The following is a 21,190-nucleotide window of genomic DNA, read 5'->3' on the forward strand; positions in this document are numbered from 1 at the left end:
TTGTTGACGATTTTGCTCTTACATTTTGCCTGTGACCTTCGTCCTTCCTTTTCCCCGGGCCCTTTGTCGTTTAGGTCTAACACGTTCATGCGGCATCTCAATTTAAGATTACTTTAAGTTTATCTTTACTGAACGACATGTAGAAGAACAGTAGATTCTGTCAGTCAGTGTATAATAACGGTCTATTCGCCCTTTCAGACGCAATGTGAGAAATCTGCACGGGCTTTTTGCTTTTATATCGAACAACTGGCTGTGTCCTCGGCTCGCTGACATGCACACATACTGTATTGATAAAACGAGAACCAGTTCAACTGAATAAAAAAGGGCCGATTAATCCCGAATCCTTAGCAACAACAAACATTTTAAGTCTCGAGGAAAAAATGAAATTATTTTAAAGAAATAATTATATTTTTTTATCTTACAGAAGGAGCCACGGAGTATGGCCTCCTCATTGAAGAGTACAGAGATTTTATTACCTGGTAAAGAAGTGTATCGTAAATATGATACAGCTATCGAGGATTTAGACGGTGATCTGGAGAATGTTCAGACTGCCATGGGAACACAGGACCAGAAGGAAGTTCAAATACCGACTGCGGGCGAGGATGGCAGGAAGAGCGGTGCTATGTCAGAAGCTGTACGTACATTCTTTTGAAGCGTAAAGACAGTTCTGTCAAATTATAACATTGTTAAATATTAATTTTTTTTTATGTATCAAAAATAATAAGCAAATTTAAAGCTTGATTTGAATAAAACTTGAAACGTACTAAGACCTTACTTCAGGTTCTCCCCTGTCCTCAGACAGCTTTATTCAAAGCATCATAGAAGGTTCCAGCACTTTCATGTATCACCAAGAATAAAAAAAAGATTCTTGAAAAAATCCAGAATAATCCAGACTTTAAGATAATATAAACATCTTGTTGATAATTCCTTCTAGAAAACCACAGAATACAAGATGCCTCAAAACTAGGAGAGGTTTTACAGTAAACAAAGAGTCATCAATATAAAAAAATTGATAAAATAAAGCATAATGGTGAATGACATATACATAACAGTATACTGTGATAACTGAACAAAAATAGAGTACCTTTTGAGGTATAAGTTTAAATTTCAGACTTAAAACATTGATGAATACAGCCCCTGTATGTTTGTATAACATGGAGTGTAAAACAAATGATTGCCTAGCACTTGACTGTGAATATGTGAAGCAAGAAATGTTTTAAACTTAAATATTATTTGGAAAAAATATCATATGATTTGGTACAGGCACAGTCAGTGGTTGATATGTTAGAGGAAGCAAGGAAAATTGTCTCCCCTGGAGCAGAACCAGTTCATAAGATGAGAAAATCTCCACGGAAACGAGAGGTGAAGAAAGATGCAAAGAAAGCTAAAGGTTTGTACTTCTCTATCTTCATTGAATCAGTTAGTACTCCAATGGTAAGAGCATTGCAGATTTCTCAGAATACTGTTGTTGTTCTTTGAAAACCTTGTATGTTTGTTTTGACACAGACATTTTCATTTATTCAACACAGGTACTTTGTTTTACAATCTGCAAAAAACTAGAACCAATAACCAACGGGAAAGTTGCAATTTAATAACATGAAAATATATCAGATTTTCATTTTCTCATATCTTGTTTTGAAACTACATAGAAAGGAAATTGCTTACTTATTTCTTTGCTTTTCATGAAAAGTGACCATAACTGACAGTTAAGGTATTTGAGGAACATTAACGATATGGAGTTAGTAGCCCATTTACTAACAAAAGAAAATAAGAAAAGAAATACCACTGTAATACTCAGTCACTTGTCATCTTACAAACTGGTACTTTTGTTTAGGTCCATTTTTATTCTTTTATTCACCCGAAAGTATGTATTATGTTATACCCCTGGTGTCTGTCCTTTAGCAATTTCGTGTCTGCAATTTTGTGTCTGCTCTGTAACTCTTGAACCCCTTGAAGGATTTCAAAGAAACTTGACACAGATGTTCACCACACCGAGACAACGTGCAGAGCGCATGTTTTGGATGTCTTGCTTCAAGGTCAAGGTCACATTTAGGGGTCAAAGGTCATATCAGTTTGTCTTGTGTCCGCTCTGTAACTCTTGAACTGCTTGAAGGATTTCAAAGAAGCTTGACACAAATGTTTACCACACTGAGACAACGTGCAGAGCGCATGTTTCGGATGACTCGCTTTAAGGTCAAGGTCACACTTAGGGGTCAAAGGTCATATATGACTTTGCTTTGTGTATATTGCTCTGCATTGCAGTGCTCTTGTTTTTATTAGGCAGATCCCTTTTTTGTTCACTTACAATAAAATCTTTTTGAATTACTTCCCTTCTTTGTTACTATAATTAGCTTATTTTGAAACTTTTTTATTATTGGCTGTAGGGAGAAACCAAAACCATTTTTCTGTGGTACAACATAAGTGGTACCTCCAGTTTTTAGCTCGACTTTTTGGAGAAAAAGTAGAGCTATTGCACTCACCCCGGTGTCGGCATCGGCATCGCTGTTGGTTAAAGTTTTTTATAAAGTCAAACATCTCTGTTACTATCAAAGCTATTGACTTGAAACTTAAAATAGTTATTTACTATCAAAGTCTACACCAGGAGAAATAATCCCCATAAGTCTGATTTGAATTTTAACAGAGTTATGCCCCTTTTTAACTTAGAATTTTTGGTTAAAGTTTTTGATTAAGTCAATATCTCTGTTACTATCAAAGCTATTGACTTGAAACTTAAATTAGTTATCTACTATCAAACTCTACACCAGGAGAAACAATCCCTATAACTCTGATTTGAATTTTGATGGAGTGATGCTCCTTTTTGATTTAGAATTTTTTGTTAAAGTTTCTGATAAAGTCAGATATCTCTGTTACTATCAAAGCTATTGACTTGAAACTTAAAACAGTTATTAACTATCATAGTGAAAACTTGGAGAAACAATCCCCATAACTTTGCTTTGAATGTTGTCAGAGTTATGCCCCTTTTTAACTTAGAGTGTTTGTTTAAAAATTTATAAAGGTTTACTGGCAAAGCTCTAATTTTGAGTCAAGCACTGAGAAAAGTTGAGCACGCTGTCTTATGGACAGCTCTTGTTAGGTGTTTTTTTGACATACCTGTACCTGGTAAGGATTTTTTGTGGACTTAGAATTTTTTTTTTGAATTTCTTCCCTTTGTTGTTCCTGTCATTTGGGCTTCAACAGTCAAGTTCTTTCAATTTTGCTCCCATCCTCTGATGTAACCGTTCGGGCGTATATTGCCCCACTTGGCGGCGCTCTTGTTCTTGAATACTATAGATTAGTAAGAAGACCAAGTACCATAAGTTTTCTTGCCTTTTGCCTTGTGCCAAATACTTACAAATGAGCATTGGCATCCACACCAAGTGCTTTTGTTTTGAAATCAGTGTAGTCATAATGTACAGAACTGAAGCCTAGCATCTGTGCAGTTAGTGTATAAGTTATACATTACAGGTATAGCAAGAAATCAAGCCTTGCAAACTTGTTCCGCTTTGAATATACATAAAATGTTAACACTACACTGTACTTTGTCTGTTGTTGCTATATAAAGTGATTACAAATGTTGCAGGAGAGAAGGGCAAAGGGAAGAAAGATGAAGAAGGGAAGGAAGGAGGTCAGCGGACAGAGAGGACCGTAGATGAAATTATAGCATCATTGCGGAGTCAGTCAAGAACGGGACAGTATGTACAGTTTGTTTGTGTCTATTTTCTGTTGTGTCTAGGTAACTTTCTCAAAGATTTGATGATCATCTAAATATGAAATGTTTCTTGCAAATAAATTTAACTTGAAACATTGAACTGCCACAGTTCTTTCTTTTTGAAATGCTGTATTTCAACTGTTCTTCTTATGGTTGATTCTATTTTTGAAATGTATAAGAAACTCTTGACAGTTTATAAACTGTATGCAATTTCTTTGCTATTTGATAAAGTTTGACATTATGAACCACTAAGTCTGAGCAAACATTGTTGCTTTCATTAACAAAAAACCAAAACAAACTAACTGCTTGACTGTTTATTCAATTTGATGTTTTTTATTACAGTGCACAGCAGTAAGTAATGTCACACAAACATTTTTACATTGCATGATACATATTTTTATCCTGGCCATTGCCACATATGGTATCAAGAGAAAATCCAACCCACCCACCATACTAAATGCCCCAACTCACCATACACAGTTCTCCCTTCCTAACGTAAAAAGTACACCCACAAAGATTTTCCTTGTTAATCTTAAAGGAAGTAGACAGAATGTTCCCTTCATTCACCAACAATTTGTGCTAAATTTTAAATAATTAATTGCATTTATGTGTAACAGAGAATGCTTGTTTGGTACTTTAAAAACATTTTATCCATAATTCTAACACGACCAGCAAATAACCTACATACATGTAGAGCAAAATCTATCTCAGGTTATTCTGCAATAACCCACGCACGTGCAATGATGTCATCTGATCCAGGTGCGTAGCATGGTTGTAAAAAGTAGTTAACATTTTTTCTAACAGTGTTGATACTAGTATGTCGTGTTAGAATCAAAATAACAAGTTCCCAGGTGTGATTTATTGTAGAATAACCCGAGTTTTTTGTTCTTATGCAAAACAATATATCACTCGGGCTTCATGATTTATTTTTACGCATAAGAACTCGAAACAAGGGTAATTCTACAATAAACCATGATTGGGAACTTATTATTTTTTAAATGTAGTTGAACTTTGTTTGCTCGAACTCGGACCGGCAAAATTTGTGTAAGTTATCAATAGTTTGAGCCATCAAACAAAATGCTGTATATAGCGATTTTTCCTGGATCTGATGATGAGTTTGAGCGAAAGAAGGTGTTCAAATTATCTGAGTTAGAGCAGACAAAGTTTGACTGTAATTGAAAGCTCAGTGAAGATATTGGGCTGTCTGTGCTTTAAAATTAACAGAGGAAAATCTTTTTTTTGCACATCATGTTCACAGAATAGATAGGGCAGTGTATTTGATTTTTTTATGGTCACTAAGATATATAACCAGCAACAACATTATTATGTACAAATTATTCAATTGAATCATGAAAATTAATTAGCATTATGATAGAAGCCAAGTTCAAAGTATGAATCAAGTTGTTGACAGTTATTATCCTTCTTTCTCATTACATTTTACTTCCAATAACTTGAAAATAATTAAATGCTTTGAGTCCAAGGGATACAAAATTGCCAGTATCAATTTAGCCAGCCCTAACATTGCCAACATAACATAAAAATAATAAGTTCTATTGATATTATGGCCTTGTCAGAGGAAACATACAATAATAAATGCTGAATTTAAAAACAACGTAATCACAACGATTTGATGTGAAAAGTAATAACATAATTGCAAAATCTATAGCTAAACAGCTTTAAAGATCATTATTTAGGTCAATAAAAGCTGCTCATTAACCTTTCTCCCCAATAGTTAATCTCCCCTTATCAGTCTAATTTAATAACGAGAAACCAATATTTTTTAGAAGCTACGGGGAAGACAAGGCAACTAGGCGTGCTAAATTATAATATAACCAACATTGATGCCGATGTGCGAAAGTTTCCTTGTCGAGTAAGCAGAAGAACAAAATAGATTAATAAACACAGGACAGTGTCTGCTCGAGAGATTCACTTTTCGGGGAAAAGGTAGTAATATCTTACGTTAGTTACACCTTCTCTGGAGAATGGTAGAGTAATATCTTACGGACCACATGAGCTTTCCGGAGATGCGAGTCATCAATGCTCGGGGTCGAGGGTGTTTCACTTATTAAGCATTTTGCTTAAATGGTAGTTATACCTTACGTTATTACACCCAATGCCTAGGGTAGTTTCTAGGGGTTCATATTATCAACTACAGAGATTGAAAAAATGTACTTCATTATAATGGCTTTAGTTAAAACACAATAAAAATGCTAGAATTTGATACATAGTGTCAATTCTGAAATTTGATTCCGTGACTATTTGTAAAATTAACAGAAACAAAATCTAATAGCTTAACTACATAAGGATTGGGTTCAATTCAAATTTATATAAGACAGCTGTTTTAAGTCCTGCTGGCTTCTTTGAAATATTACGAACCACCTGTCAACTGTATGAGAAAGTCCCTATTTGGAACTCAAGTAAAAATGTTTTGGAAGCACAATGGTTCAAGTTTGACTAGTTTTAGTGAACATAAATAATTATAAACTTGTGTAGATTTTTTGGAAGCAGTTTTGTGAGAATAATGATTGCCATCAAGATTATATAAAAACAACGTTAAGGAAGCTAGTACTTGTTAGTTAGTTAGTTACACTCTTTTTCTGGAGAATGGTAGGGTATATATCTTACGTTAGTTACACTCTTTCTCTGGAGAATGGTAGGGTATATATCTTACGTTAGTTACACTCTTTCTCTGGAGAATGGTAGGGTATATATCTTACGTTAGTTACACTCTTTCTCTGGAGAATGGTAGGGTATATATCTTACGTTAGTTACACTTTCTCTGGAGAATGGTAGGGTATATATCTTACGTTAGTTACACTTTCTCTGGAGAATGGTAGGGTATATATCTTACGTTAGTTACACCTTCTCTGGGGAAAAGGTAGGATATAATCTTACTTAGTTACACTTTCTCTGGGGAATGGTAGGGTTATATCTACGTTAGTTACACTCTTTTTTTGGAGAATTTTACACTCTTTCTCTGGAAATGGGAGGTATATACTTACGTTAGTTACACTCTTTCTCTGGAGAATGGTAGGGTATATATCTTACGTTAGTTAAACTCTTTCTCTGGAGAATGGTAGGGTATATATCTTACGTTAGTTACACTTTCTCTGGAGAATGGTAGAGTATATATCTTACGTGTGTTTCATTTATTTCAACTACAGAGATTTGTAGAAAAAATGTACTTCATTTAAAAATGTTTAGACATTTGGAATGAAGGCCAATATTTTTTCAAGTGTTGTCTAAGAATTTGATACCTGAGTGCTCAGATTGTTTTAAAATTTGATTTCACTTACTTTTTTTAAGATTTTGAACAGAACAAAATACAACATAGACTTTTAAACTACATACATGGATTGCTATGAATTCAGAACTTTATATAAACAGCTGTTTTAATAGTAAATGTTGAGTTTTATATTTCTTCTTTTTGAAATATTATTTTTCTTTGAGCAGCCTGTAAACTGTATGTGGAAAGTAATATTTTGTTGATAGTGTCAGAGTTAAAGGAATCTGTTTTGGAAGAAATATGTTTCTTAAAGAGATTAGAAACCAGTATTTTTAGTGATCTGATTCAGATTATAAATTGTGGTAGTTTTAGGAAAAAGCAGTTTTGTGAGAATAATTGAAACCATCACAGTTATAACATGTTTACTGTCTTTCCTTTTAACTGCATGCATGTTAAACCCTATTGTTTTCTTAAGATATTATTTATTAGAGTCAATCTTAGTTACAAATGTAATTGCTTCATTGGCAAAAAATATTTATCTAAAATTTTTGATGACACACAGTGGCCTACAGTGATGCCTTAAGAGAAATATAATGATAGAATATTTAGGGACATTTCTTTCAATTTTTTAAAAAAAAAGAAAAATATTTTAAATAGTATCATTGATCAGTGAAAGTTAAAAAGATTTATATATGATGCCAATATAATTATGCAGGCTTTATTTTAGTACCACACAGATACTTGTTATTGCTTAATTGCTTATTTTTAAAGCATAAATGAAATGTTTCCACAGTGTATAGATTTTCATTGCTGACTGTTTGTGTTGTATTTCAGGCAGTCTGAGGCTGATCGTAAGATTGCAGAGATCATGGAAAGGGTCATGTCAAGGTCAAGTGGGGCCAGTAAGTTTTCTATGTTGTTGTACATTAGTTATATGAAGAAAAGTTAGTGTAAGGAGCAATCATAATTGAAGTCATTATTTTAGGGAACCAGCACGGTCTCTGAAGTTTTGCACAGTTTTTTTCACCCATCTAATTGGGAATGGTTCTCAGTCCAAAATGTTGGCCAGATATGATGACATGGCAAAAATTGAAGAGTTTGTCTACATAATGTGACCAGCATGATGTATTCAATTGTAATTACGTCTTAGACTTTTTTGTCTGCAATTACCTTTTCACCTTCTGAATTAGGGATTTTCAGAACTGGAGCTGAAAAACTCTTTCTGCAGCTTGGAATGTGGCCATTTGCAAGACAGCATTATGAAGGAAAAAATGCCCTGCTTTGTCAGACCAGAAATTTTAATAACACAATTGTTATGACCAAAACATTTATTATGAAAATATTCCTATAAATATTTTGAAAAATATGGCTAACAATTTGATTCAGTATTTTGCCTAGGTTTTGTATGACAATCAAATATTCAAACCTGTGACAAATATATATATGAGATAGCAATTACTGAGAATAGGAAAATGATGTCCTCGTCACTTCCCACTGGGGAAGACGTATTGTTTTTGCCTTGTCCATCTGTCCATTCATCCATCACAATTCATTTCTGATCAGATAACTGGAGAACAATTTCACCTTGAACCTTCAAACGTCATAGGATAGGGCTTTTAGAGTAGATGACCCATAATGGGGCCTGAACATGGAAATCCGTTTCCATTCAATTACTGCTTGAGAACCACTTGACCCGGAATGTTGAAACTTCATACAATGAATGAACATGCAAAGTAGATGACCCTAATGAATTCTGGATCACATGATCAAAGGTCAAGGTCACAGGGGCCAGAACATGGAAAACCATTTTTGATCAATAACTGGAGAACCATTTGACCCAGAATGTTGAAACTTCATAGTGTGATAGGGCTTACAGAGTAGATGACCCCTATTGTTTTTTGGATCACACTATCAAAGGTGAATGTCACAGGGTCCTGAACATGGAAAACTGTTTCCAATTAATTACTTGAGAACCACTTGACTCAAAATGTTGAAACTTTATAGGATGGTTGGACATACAGAGTAGATGAGACCTATTGATCTAGGAGCCATTCTTTTAGAGGTCAAGGTCACAGGGGCCAGAACATGGAAAAACCATTTCTGATCCATAACTCAAGAACCACTTGACTCAGAATGTTGAAACTTCTTGGGATGATTTGAAATGCAAAGTAGATGATCCCAATTGCATTTCAGTCGCTAACCATTGGTGTCTTTTAGACTTTTGCTCTTGTCCCTTATTGATTTCTGGCCTATAACTACTATGCTTAGGGGGAGACATGTGCTTTTCTAGAAAAGCACCTTCCAGTTACAAGATATTATTATGTTTTATTTTCATGACAAGAACATGTCAGTCTTGTTATAAACATAGTCATTATGAACCTTTCAAATTGTCATTATGCAGTATAACCTGAGCTTTTCACACTACATTTTTTTTCTCCAAATTTCAGCCGGTGAGGAAAATTTAGAGGAAAGACCAGGTATGAAAAATTTGCTAAATATTTCTTTTGTCTGATCTCAGTTTTTTGTTTGCAGTATTGGGAGGAAGTGAACATTATATTATTATATATATATATGTTAACTGCACTTTATTTTATGCTTAATTTGGCACATTTATCACAAATTTTAAAATACACCATTTTGTTAAACTTGGCAAATATATATTCAAATTGATGTGATCTTTAACAAAGGTTCATTCCCACTTTCATATTTGCAGATGGACTATTATTTTTAGACACAGTTTCAGTATCTTTTACAGATAGAAAGGTTTACAGATATTGTTTGACCCATCTGAATGCTGTTAAATATTTCTTGTTCCTTCAATTTAAATGAAATATGTTCTGATCGACACCTTACAAACGCATGATGTTTTGTACATGAGTTAACGTCCTTTTCCTCAGTAAGTGGAGCCAAAGTGTCATGAGAATTTTCTCTTGGTATGCTCTCTATTTTGTTTTGATAGTCTAGGAATATCTGGCTTGACTGGAGGGTAATTGTTTAGGAGGTGGCAGGACTCTGCTGAGTAACTGCCAAAACTGTCATCCAAGCCAGATATTTCCACCTGTATCTGCAACTAGTGAGAGTCCTTTCTTTGTTTACTGTATTTAATATTCTGTATGAAAGAAATCATGTCTGAAGTATTTCATCCTATAATTTATGTGTGGAAGTTGTACATGTAGAGAACAAGGAAGTATGGTATGAAACACAAGTAGGTTATCAGACCACCTGTATATAGGTGTAATATTGTCACAGAACTGTATTATGTTTGATAATGTTCTAATTTACAGGCTTACTGCAGTTCCGGGGTAAACTTATATTTTAGATTCAAGCCAGACACACTGTTAAAATGTCCAATTTTAGGTCTAATATGAATCTTTCTCATCTGACAGATTTTTCTTACCTTTACGTAGTCTGGTATTCTTGAAATTTTGTAAAACCAGAAAATATTTATAGTGGTAATAGTAAGGTAAAAATTCAGTTTTAAGTTGAAGTTCTCATCTAGAGTAAATTTATTTCCTTCTCAAAATATGAAACATTTGACATTTTTAAGTAGTTTCTGTAAAATCAGACAGTTTAAAAATTTTGTGCATTTGTATCTTTATACTGAATTAAGAAAATCTACAACCTAGACCTATATAATGCACTCTTATATTATATCTGGTTTTACAACAATTTCATGGTACAATATTTACATGGTATCACAAGTTTTAGATATTTTGTTTACTGTTTTTCACATTTGTAGTAGTTGCAAGTGAGATTTTAGCTACTGTAAATTCAGTTGAAACTCTTTTATCTCGAACATTCTATCTATCTCAAAATTTTTCAACTCCAAGAAAAATTCTTTGTTAACCCTTCCCTTACAGAAGCAAGCCTCTGTGGCGTACATGCTGGGTATTTGCTGTGTATATGCCGCAAACACAGTAGTACGCCAGAGGAGTACATTTTACATACACCGCATGCCGCGTACATGCCGCAAACTATTTCGACGAGTACACAGCATGTACGCAGGAGGTCACTAGTACACTTCAAGTACGCAGCACAGACTCTGAAAATTTAAGGAGTACACTGCATGTACGCAGGAGGGACTTGTACAAGAAAATAGTACACTGCATGTACACCGCAGATACTTTGAAATTTGTGCAGTACACTTCATATACGCGGGAAAGACTTGTACAATTTCTTTTGGCATCTATACTTAGTTTTTTTTATAAGTTAAAGTCTGAAGTAAACTTCATATATGCGGGAGGGACTTGTTCATTTTCTTTGGTGTTTATACTTTGAATTTTTTTAGGTAAAAGTCTGAAGTACACTTCATGCAGGAAGGATTTGTACATTTTTTTTTTTTTGGAAGCAAGAACTTGATTTCGTTGTAACTTTTATCTTAATAGCATAGAATAGTTCAGATTACTGGTATTCTGAACAATGAAAATTTGCCAAACTATTTGCAATGTTCATTTGTGAAGCTTTACATCTTAGTGATTTCTGAGCTGCACCTTGCATGCAGTGTAAAAATATATTCTTTTTCATTTGAATTAATCCTGGAGCTTTCTAAATTGGATAATTGTAAAGCCTTATTTGAACTTTGTTGCATTACATTTTGTAATACTGAAATAATTACCAAGATAATGCCTCAACAGCGCCCGAATCAGAACAATTAATAGCTCTCACTGTTATTTGAATACTCTTAAGCAAACACCATTTATCATGTTTTATAAAGGCTTTAATGCTCATTATGTTAACTCATTAAGGCCTCACCAAATTAAAAAGTTGTTCATCGGATTTGCTGCTCGTATATTTTCAGAACGTTTTTGGCTAATTGCGCTCGCACATTGGAAAAAATCAATCCAAAATTTTTTGGTGCGCTACTTTTTCGACGTAAAAGTGTATAAATGCTTATATGATTCCAGTCCTAGATTGTTCTCAGATGGATTTTAATCAAAATAATACATACTACGCACACATCATCTATAATAAATCATAACACTTAATTTATATTTAGTTGCATTAAGTTGTTTTCCCCTTGATGCAGTTACGCCATTTTCTTCAAATGTTTACCAAATTACATGCTACAAAAATTGATTTATTTCATTGAAATGTGGATGGAGAAAAGCATACTAATTTATTTGATAACATCAATCTACATTATTTTGGTAAGGGTAAATACTTATTGATGCATGTCACTTATCTTTTTTCTGTTTTTTTCTGTCCAAATGATCAGCATTTGCATACGAAAGTTGGTGGGGTAAGGAATTTACATTATCACAGCAGTTTCGCCACAAGAGTACACAGCATGTATGCAGCAGGAGTACACAGCATGTACGCCGCAGGACTCGGGCCAGGAGTACACAGCATGTACGCGCAGGAGTACACAGCATGTACGCCGCAGGGTTAGTACACCGCAGGTCATTTGCATTGTGAAAAGTGTATGTGCCGCGTACATGCTGCGTACTATTTCCCGCATACTAAATTCCTCCAGCGTACATCCTGTGTACTATGTAGTCCACAGCATGTACGCAGCAAGTAGTACGCGGCAGAGCTCATTTGCATGTCAAAAGTGTACTACAAACGTACTATCGGTGTATGTGCGGTGTATATCCTGCGTACTATTGATTTCAGTACACATCATGTACGCATCATATACGCTGTATGTACACAGCAAGAGTACGCAGCAGGCCTTTTTCTTCTGTAAGGGTTTCCCACATGGATACGTTTATCACCGTATCTATCGATTACCGAACAGAAACGTATTGACCCGAGTCTATCGGTTCCCCGATAGAAACGTATTATACCGATTAACGGCCATTTGAACAGAATCGTTTTATCCCGTGTCTCATAATCAATCGCTTTATTTCGTTCTTTTCCTAAAGAAACAAATTCCGGATGTTTACTAACTCAAAATTATGGATTTCGTCATCATTATTTACGTACAAGATCATGTGGTACTATTTAAATTTATCGAGTACATTGCAAAGAAAGACACGGGGTTTTTTCTACATGTGCACGACGCTACGTCATGGAAAATTACTGAGAAAACTGCTTGCAACTGCCGGTTCGAGGGCTTTCCTCGTTCTAAAAATAACAACCATTTAACATCAAAGTATTTTTAAATGTGTTAGGTCATGAAGGTCAGCGTGATACATGCGATTTCCCCTAAACAACAATTTTGTGTATACGATGGCTTGGAATTTATGGCCTTACATAACGGGAAGTGTTAATCAAAACGAAGGACCGCGGCTTTCAAATTATTTTATGACACCCCAAGAGTTAATTGCTGCGGAAGTCACCCGTGATGTACCGACGTTTGATCATCAAAATATTACGTAATATTATCTTAAAATTTTTAATTTTTAGCACAAGAATACTGTAGTCGGTTACGAGTCTCGATCTCAGCGATCTTTTTTGCACTTTCAGAAATTTATGATCCGTTATTTTTGTAGTGTTATTCAGTTTGATGGTTGTTTTTTATATAATACTTACCGATTCGATTCGGAAGATAAGTCAATTAACTATAAATCAAACTTTCAAACATCAAATGAAATTGTATATGAATTTCAATGTGAAAGTAATCCAAAACAGAATTTATGCCTAAAAATATATATTCCCGTACTTTAACACTTTATATCTTCGAAACTCAAAGAGAAACTACAATAAATTTTGTATCATCGGAAAGAGAATTTAAATTGCTACAAACTTTATATTGACAAAAATAATGTCAAACATACAGAAAATATTAAAATAATGACATTTTTAACATAAGTGTGTGTAATCACAAAATAATGCCAACACCTCTGTTCAGATAAGACAGTCACCTTTATCAGCCATATACCGATTATTGATTATTGATTATCACTTATCAGTGTTATGTAAAAGAGGTTACTTTGGCTTCTGTTCTGTGTGGTAAAGGGTTAATGTATGGCTTTTTCATTCAGTTTAAGTTAAATTTGACATTCTGAGACTTTAGTTGTGCCAATGTAAGTTGTCCCTTCATCCAAACTTCTGTGTAATTGCATCTTGATTTTTTAACAAATTTCAGGTTTTATTTACAGTAAAGTGGCAATATTCTTTGGCCATTATATTATTATTTATCCTGTCACTTGCAGTATTTTCAACCCGATATCAGGGTGCCATATATCTTTCTTGATATACCGTCAGTTGATCATGTGACCAGTGATATACGGTCAGTTGATCATGTGACCTTATGATCGATATTGTTGTCATAAGAAATTTTGCGACGAAACCATCATCATTGTGTTGGAAATGTCCGAACTAAGAAAATGAGTGGTCAAATAATGAGTTTTTATTCAAAAACGAAGAAGTTATTGCGATTTTGCCGGTAATCACGTCATTATATATGTGACGTCATTACAAATATGACGTCATTAAAGCGGTTGTCGCACACTTATTTTTGTAAAATAAATTGCCAAATATCGGAAAATGAAGTAATGACAAGATAAATAGAATAATAGGTTAGTGCCTAAGATGGAGAAAGTTTATCTGGCTCGGCTCCAGACGTTATCAGGTTCGCCTTCGGCTCACCCGATAACCTCCTCCACCTCGCCAGGTAAACTTTTTCATCTACAGCACTAACCTATTATTCTCTATTTATTTAACAAAAAAATTGTTCCATAAATAAAGAAATTCTGAAAATGTATATAAAATGTTAATGCCATATATTTGTAAATAGATATGAGGCACGCTGTGACAACATTTTAGGCCAAAACACCATCAGAATTAACAATTTAAGTTGATTTTCGGTAACCTGAAGGAAAATACTTGACCTCTAGAAATAAGAGATACAGAGTTTCAACTGCAGTCACATGAGGTGGGCATGACTTGTCAAGGATAATCTCATTTATCTCACTTTCTCCAAGTTTGCATGAGATAGCTAGTTTCAAGTGATTTTATACAGGAAGTACAAGTCAAGTCCACTTCTATTTAGTGTTTAGGAAAAATCACAGATAAATGCTAAAGAGGATTTTTTTACATATCATATTTTAGGTTGGGTGGGAAATTCATTACATGTTACACAGTAATAGATCATAACAGTCTTCAATCAGTCCTGGAATAATATTTCAAGATGTATCATTTTACCTTACAAGAAATGTAACAGATATTGAAGTTTACTGCTGAAAAACTTTGCTAGCTCCCTGTGTATGATAATATATACAAGCCATACAGTTTAACCTGTATTAGCAGTTACCTGTATTAGGGAGCTTTCCCTCTTTTAGCGACATAAAGGACAGGACGTGTGAAGTAACCACCACCATTTTATGCCTATGTCTGTTGCTTTTATAAAAGGAAGCAAGATGATTTTGTACAGAATTTGAATCTTTGAAAGAATATTGTTAAATGCAAGCTGAGCACAGGGTGTCAAAAATAGTAAGTGTGTAAGCACATTATTTTATCTAAGGCATTGGAAGGTTTTGATCAGAGCTTACTAGGCTTACAGAATTTAGTTTTTGATTCACATTGTTCATGTAACAAGGTTTTCACCTTTTGTTTTTCCTCATTGAGATGAAAGTATAATGACGTTCTAAAGATTGTTTATGGGTGAGAACTGGAAGGTTAAAGTGAGCTTTTAGTATAGGTGTTTGTTTCAGCGTCTGTCATCAACAGTTACACTAGTTAACATATTAAAGGTCACTGTTTAAATCCATTCTTGATGACTCACACCTTTTTTTAAGGTTTGTTTATGTAACTGACCAATCGGAACTGACAAAGCCTTACTTTAATATTTCCAGTAATTTCCCTTTTTGAATTGGTGGTCTTTGACCTTATGACATCTAGGGCAAGATCAAAATTTGATCACCTGGGACCTAAAACTAAATCACTAGGTCAGCTCATAGGAAAAACAGAGGCCATATTTTGCATCTAATCTAAATGACACTTTGTCAGAATTTTTGTCTTTATGAAATCTAGGTCAAGTTTAAACACTGGGTCATCTGGGATCATCGCATGGTCACTAGGTCATGTCATTGAAAGACCTTGATATTATTTCATAGGCCATATTTTCGGGCTGATCACATGAATATTGATCAGTATGTTTATCTTTATGAAATCCAAGTCACATTTGATCTGGGAAATGAGTCCAAAAAAAATCTTACCAGGTCAAATAATAGAATAACACTGTAAACACACTTTAGATACCATATTTTACTTGATCTTCTTGAAACTTGGTCAGAATATTTGTATTAATGAAATCAAGGTCAAATTTGAGACTGGATCATTTCAGATAAAAAAAACTAGGTCACTAGGTCCAACAATGATTTGTTAATACTTTAGTGGAAGCATTTTCTAACTGATTTGGGTGAAACTTAGCCAGAATCTGTGTCTTTACAATATCTTAAGGATGAGTTAAGGATGAGACTGGATTATCTGGGTTCCAAAATATGTCATATGGTTAAATCATAGGCAAAACTTGCTATCACAATAGTGGAAACATTTTCTATCTTTGTCACATGGAATCTGGACAGAATGTTTGTCTTAATGAAGTCAATGGCTATTGTGAAACCGGGTCACATTGGCTTAAAATCTGGGTCACCATGTAAAATAATACAAAACATTGACGTTATAAATCACATTTTTAAGGAATCTTTAAGAAACTTTTCTTGCCCATCTAGTTTTATACTAAACACAATTGTTACATGCCTTGATGCAGTTTGTCATGAAATACATCAGAGTTCAAACAGTCATGGTTAGATGAGCAACTTGAACTAGCATGGACCTCTTGTTTTATTTTAGAGAGTTTTTATGTTGTTTTCATTTTTAGCTCGTCTGATTTTTTAAAAAAAATCAACAAGGTATTGTCATCACTTAATCGTCGGCGTTAGTTAAAAATTTTGTTTAGCACCTTTTTTTCAAAAACCATAATAAGAGCTACAGCTTTGAAACTTTGCACACTTGTCTGTCATCATTAGTTGACTGTGTAGGCCAAGAACCATAACTCTGATCTGCATTTTATCAGAATTTATGGCCCTTTTTATACTGAGAAAATTGAGTTTCTTGGTTAATTTTTTTGTTTAGGTCCACCTTTTCTCAAAACACAATAAGAGCTACAGCTTTGGAGCTTTGCACAATGTTTATCATCATTTGGTGACTATGTACCTGTTACACTGAATAAGTGAATTGGACCTTAGTATTAAGAGCTCTTTCTATGATTAAAACAAACATATTGCAGCAGCACAGGCATATTGCTTTGTTAAGGATTAAAGGAAAAGAAGAAAATATGTCATCATCATTGAATATGATCTTAAGATATCAAAATATTATAATTAACAAAATATTGGAAACCATTTCAGATACAGCAAAGGATGGTAAATCTGGTACTACCTTGACCCCACTCACCAGGGGCAGTGCCTCTGCCCCTCAGACTAGGGGCAGTGACACTGGCAAATCCATGTCTGTCTCCACCCCTCTAACCCGAGGCAGTGAGCCATCCTCATACCAGCCTTCCCCAAGCCCTGGGGCAGAGTCTGTCAAGTCAGGTCAGACAGAGTAGTTGCCCTTTAATCTGTTTTCTGCTAAACATGATGTTAAATCTGTTTTCTGCTAAACATGATGCTAAATCTGTTTTCTGCTAAATGTATTGCTAATGCTTGACTGCTGGTGTATAACTCTGTTCTAACATGAGAAATGTTTGAAATTTGAAGATGATACTCGAGTGTTTTAACACTTTTTGCTCTTGCTTTCTTTGATGAAATAGTTTTACTAAAATATTCTAAAAGTAACTGTTATATTTGTGATGGTACATGTAAATAGGTCAGTACCACTGATGATGTAATGTTTGCAGATATTTTAAGTGAAAAATAAAGATCTGTAACCTTCTTAACACATCAGTCATAAGAGAGCAAGGAGAATTGGGGCTATGAATATGTTTAGAGTTTGCCATTATATCATGCATACTCAGGATTTCAATGTTTACTTCTCTTTTCTGCAGTATTTTCTGTATGTTTAATCTTTATCTTATTATTAATGGACTAAAACATTTTATTATTTTTAGCTGGACTTTTCAAAGAATAGTCCAAGCTATTCTATTCACCATGGCGTCAGTGTCAGCATCACACCTTAGTTATAGTTTTGTATGCAAGTATGTATAGCTGTCATTTAAAGGCATATAGCTTTGAAACATACTTTGTCTTTTTTCTAGGTCAATTACCAACCTGACTGGGTCAAGTCCCATAACTTTGGACATGTATTTTGGGCAAATTGTATGCCCACCTTTGGACTTAGAAAATCCAAGTTACAGTTTTGCATGCAAGTCACTTTCTCCAAAACTAATGCAGATATTGAATTGAAACGTCACATAATTATGTCTTTGGGGTTATAAAACTAGTTGGTAGCATCAAGTCTCATATCTCTGACATTGTATTTTGCAAAATGATGTCTCTTTTTGAACTTAAAAAAATGTCTGGTTTAAATTTTGCATGCAAGTTACTATCTCCATAACTAATGTAGATACTGGATTGAAACTCTATAGATATTTTAACATTTAGGGTAATCTTCCTGCTTCTGGGACAACAATTTGAATAGTCGAGTATTGGCTTTCTTACGGACAGCTCTTGTTTCTTTCATCTAAGACCTGAGTAGGCGCAGAATCTACCCCATTTTAATACCTATAGCTAATTAAAGATACTTATTCTACATCTTATCTCTTTTAAAATACATTTCTAATGAATAAATTTGTCTCTCCAAAGTCTTTCATCATTTTGTCTTACTAGACAAATGTCCTAGTAGATCAGCCTGTCCATACTCATAACCTCTGTATAACAACCAAATTTCAGGATTTCAGTCAGTGACAGTGTCTCTGTACAGAGGTTGTGTTGTGTCAGTATTAGTAATTGATAATTTCATTCCTACTTTCTGTCATTTTTAGTATTTTCTCTGATTAATGAGACAGTGGGTGCTGCAAAAAGCCAATGGTGGATGCATTAAGCAATAAATAAATTTCTTACAATTAATTAAATTTTAAATATTTGGCAGCTTCAGTTAGAGAGCACCTTAGATCAGAGATAATATGGTTCATGTTTGTATCAAGAAAGAATAGTGCATGTATGTTTTGATGTGGATAACCAGGAAATACCCTTGTAGCATAAATGCTAGAGTTTGATTGAGACTTTGCTAAATCCCAGTATTATACAGATTTTTTTCTAATTGAATTATGTGATCATTGATGAACTTATGAATTACAACTGTTTTACCCTTTCATGTTAAGCAAAATATTTTGTTTATAAATAACATTAATATCAACAAATGTTACAATTTTAAAAGAAAAATGTTTTATGTTTAAATGTACTTCTGAAATAATGAAAATACTTGAACATATGGCAGGTCATACTATACAGTCTATAAAAAATGACAGTTAGAAAAAAACTTTAACAAAACTGTGGACACTTTGGTTTGCGTAGAGTTCACATGTTTGTTATCTGATTTTTATTATGTTATCAAATGGGTATCTTGAGTTTAGAAAAAGTCAGTATACATCTTTTCATTACACGTACATCATTGTATTTAAGAAATAGGTGCCCCAAAGAAAATGAAACATTTTGAAATTTGTATGTTTTAAATATTGGCTTTATATCAAGATGATATTTTGATTTTAGCAGTAGATATTCATAAACTAGGACAAAATTTTGTCCTGAATTGATTGAAAATTTCAAAGTATATTACTGTATTTTAAACTCAGAACATAAATGTTTTGAAGGCCATGGCATTGTGTGTTGAAAATTAACATATAGATATATATTTTACAGAAAAGAAAGATGGTGAACTTCAGGAAGCTATACAGGAGGAAGATGAAGAGAAACAAACAGATGGTATGACATTATTATATCTACAACATGAGATTATTATTTCTCATACTGGTTATATGACATTATCATATCTCAAACATGACATTGTCATATATCTCAAACATGTTATGTGATACTGGCTGGCGACCACAAAATCCGGATGATCACCAAACCGGACAGTCCAGTAAATGGTTTATTTCGGTCTTAAACCTTGCTTATCTGTTTACGATCAAATGGACTCTTGACTTCAACAACACAGCGAAGTACAACTGTTAAATTTAAGTAATTTACAAGAAAGGCTACATTTCATTTCGTCTGCACTCAGAAGCATGTTTACATGTTGGGGGAAGTCGGAAGTGACGCGATGCGCATGCGCAGTATTTCCGTGTCAGAGGTCCCAGCATTAAATCTAAAGGCCCCATGCAAATTTGAGGTAAGCAGACGAGACGTTTAGTAAACACTTAAACCTGGGAAATACAGCTTTGATAATTTAGTGCATGATTTTAATATACCCTAAAATACATTTTCATATCAAAGTATCCACTTCGAAAAATGAAATTTTAAAAGATTTAGTCGGGAGAGATATAATCAAATTACCGATTCAAGAGAGGTAATTCATACAATGCTATGAATCAGACACTGCACAACTACTTTTCCTTGGTTGAAATTAAGTTTAAATCAGTGTTGAACATAAATTGAAAATCAATTAAGTGACAACTCGCTGTCCAGAAACATGGTACTGTTAGACCTAAAAACAACGTGATTTGGTGGCCTCTTTGTTCGGACCTCAAAAAAGTACTTGACCTTATTTTAGAAGTATACAAAATTAGCTTTAGTTGGGAGGAGAACCTAGCTTTGTTCATGTGAAATTTTAACCACTAGATTTATCTATTTCCCGAGTTATCATGAAAAATATTCCAAGTGTCCAGTTGTAGGATGCTAGCCAGTATAGTTAGAATGACTTCATATCTCATTTTGAGGGAGGATAATGTAGCTGGAACATTGGTAATAAATAAAGTTGTTTCAACTTCTTTTAATATCTATATTTATATATATTGTTAGACATTTTTATATTTCACACAGGTTATGTCTCATATTGGTTGCATGACATTTTCATATGTAACACTGTTTGAAATTAACGTATCACATAATGAAATGACAGTGGTATCCTATCTCACATAGGTGGTATAGTGCTATCATATTGACAGTGTATAAATTTAGATAAATTTAGTGATAAAATACTTCTACCTGTTTTGCAGAACAAGATAAGAAAGATGCTGAGAAATATTTAGAAGAGAGAATGGTAAGACTTCATCATTTTGGTTGTTTATTCATTTATTTTACATTGGAAGATGATTAACTGAACAACACATTTTACAATGCGTAACACATTCTATACACGATAAAGTGATACAAGAATGTTTATTTTCTCAGAAGATTTCATTGATGTAGTATTAACACAAAATTGCC

The 21,190-nt window shown here is 33.9% G+C and overlaps 1 protein-coding gene across 1 annotated transcript in view; it reads left to right on the top strand.

Moving 5' to 3' along the window:
* LOC123558090 (uncharacterized) overlaps window positions 1-21,190 on the top strand; it is a 131,977-nt gene that overhangs the window by 16,170 nt on the left and 94,617 nt on the right. Inside the window, 8 exon segments of the mRNA XM_053544424.1 lie at window positions 425-634; window positions 1,264-1,390; window positions 3,581-3,692; window positions 7,770-7,837; window positions 9,383-9,412; window positions 17,231-17,416; window positions 19,682-19,744; window positions 20,980-21,023. Of these exon segments, the coding sequence (XP_053400399.1) occupies window positions 425-634; window positions 1,264-1,390; window positions 3,581-3,692; window positions 7,770-7,837; window positions 9,383-9,412; window positions 17,231-17,416; window positions 19,682-19,744; window positions 20,980-21,023 (840 nt within the window).

The sequence above is a fragment of the Mercenaria mercenaria genome, chromosome 5, assembly GCF_021730395.1.
Source record: "Mercenaria mercenaria strain notata chromosome 5, MADL_Memer_1, whole genome shotgun sequence".
In the NCBI taxonomy this organism is placed as follows: domain Eukaryota; kingdom Metazoa; phylum Mollusca; class Bivalvia; order Venerida; family Veneridae; genus Mercenaria; species Mercenaria mercenaria.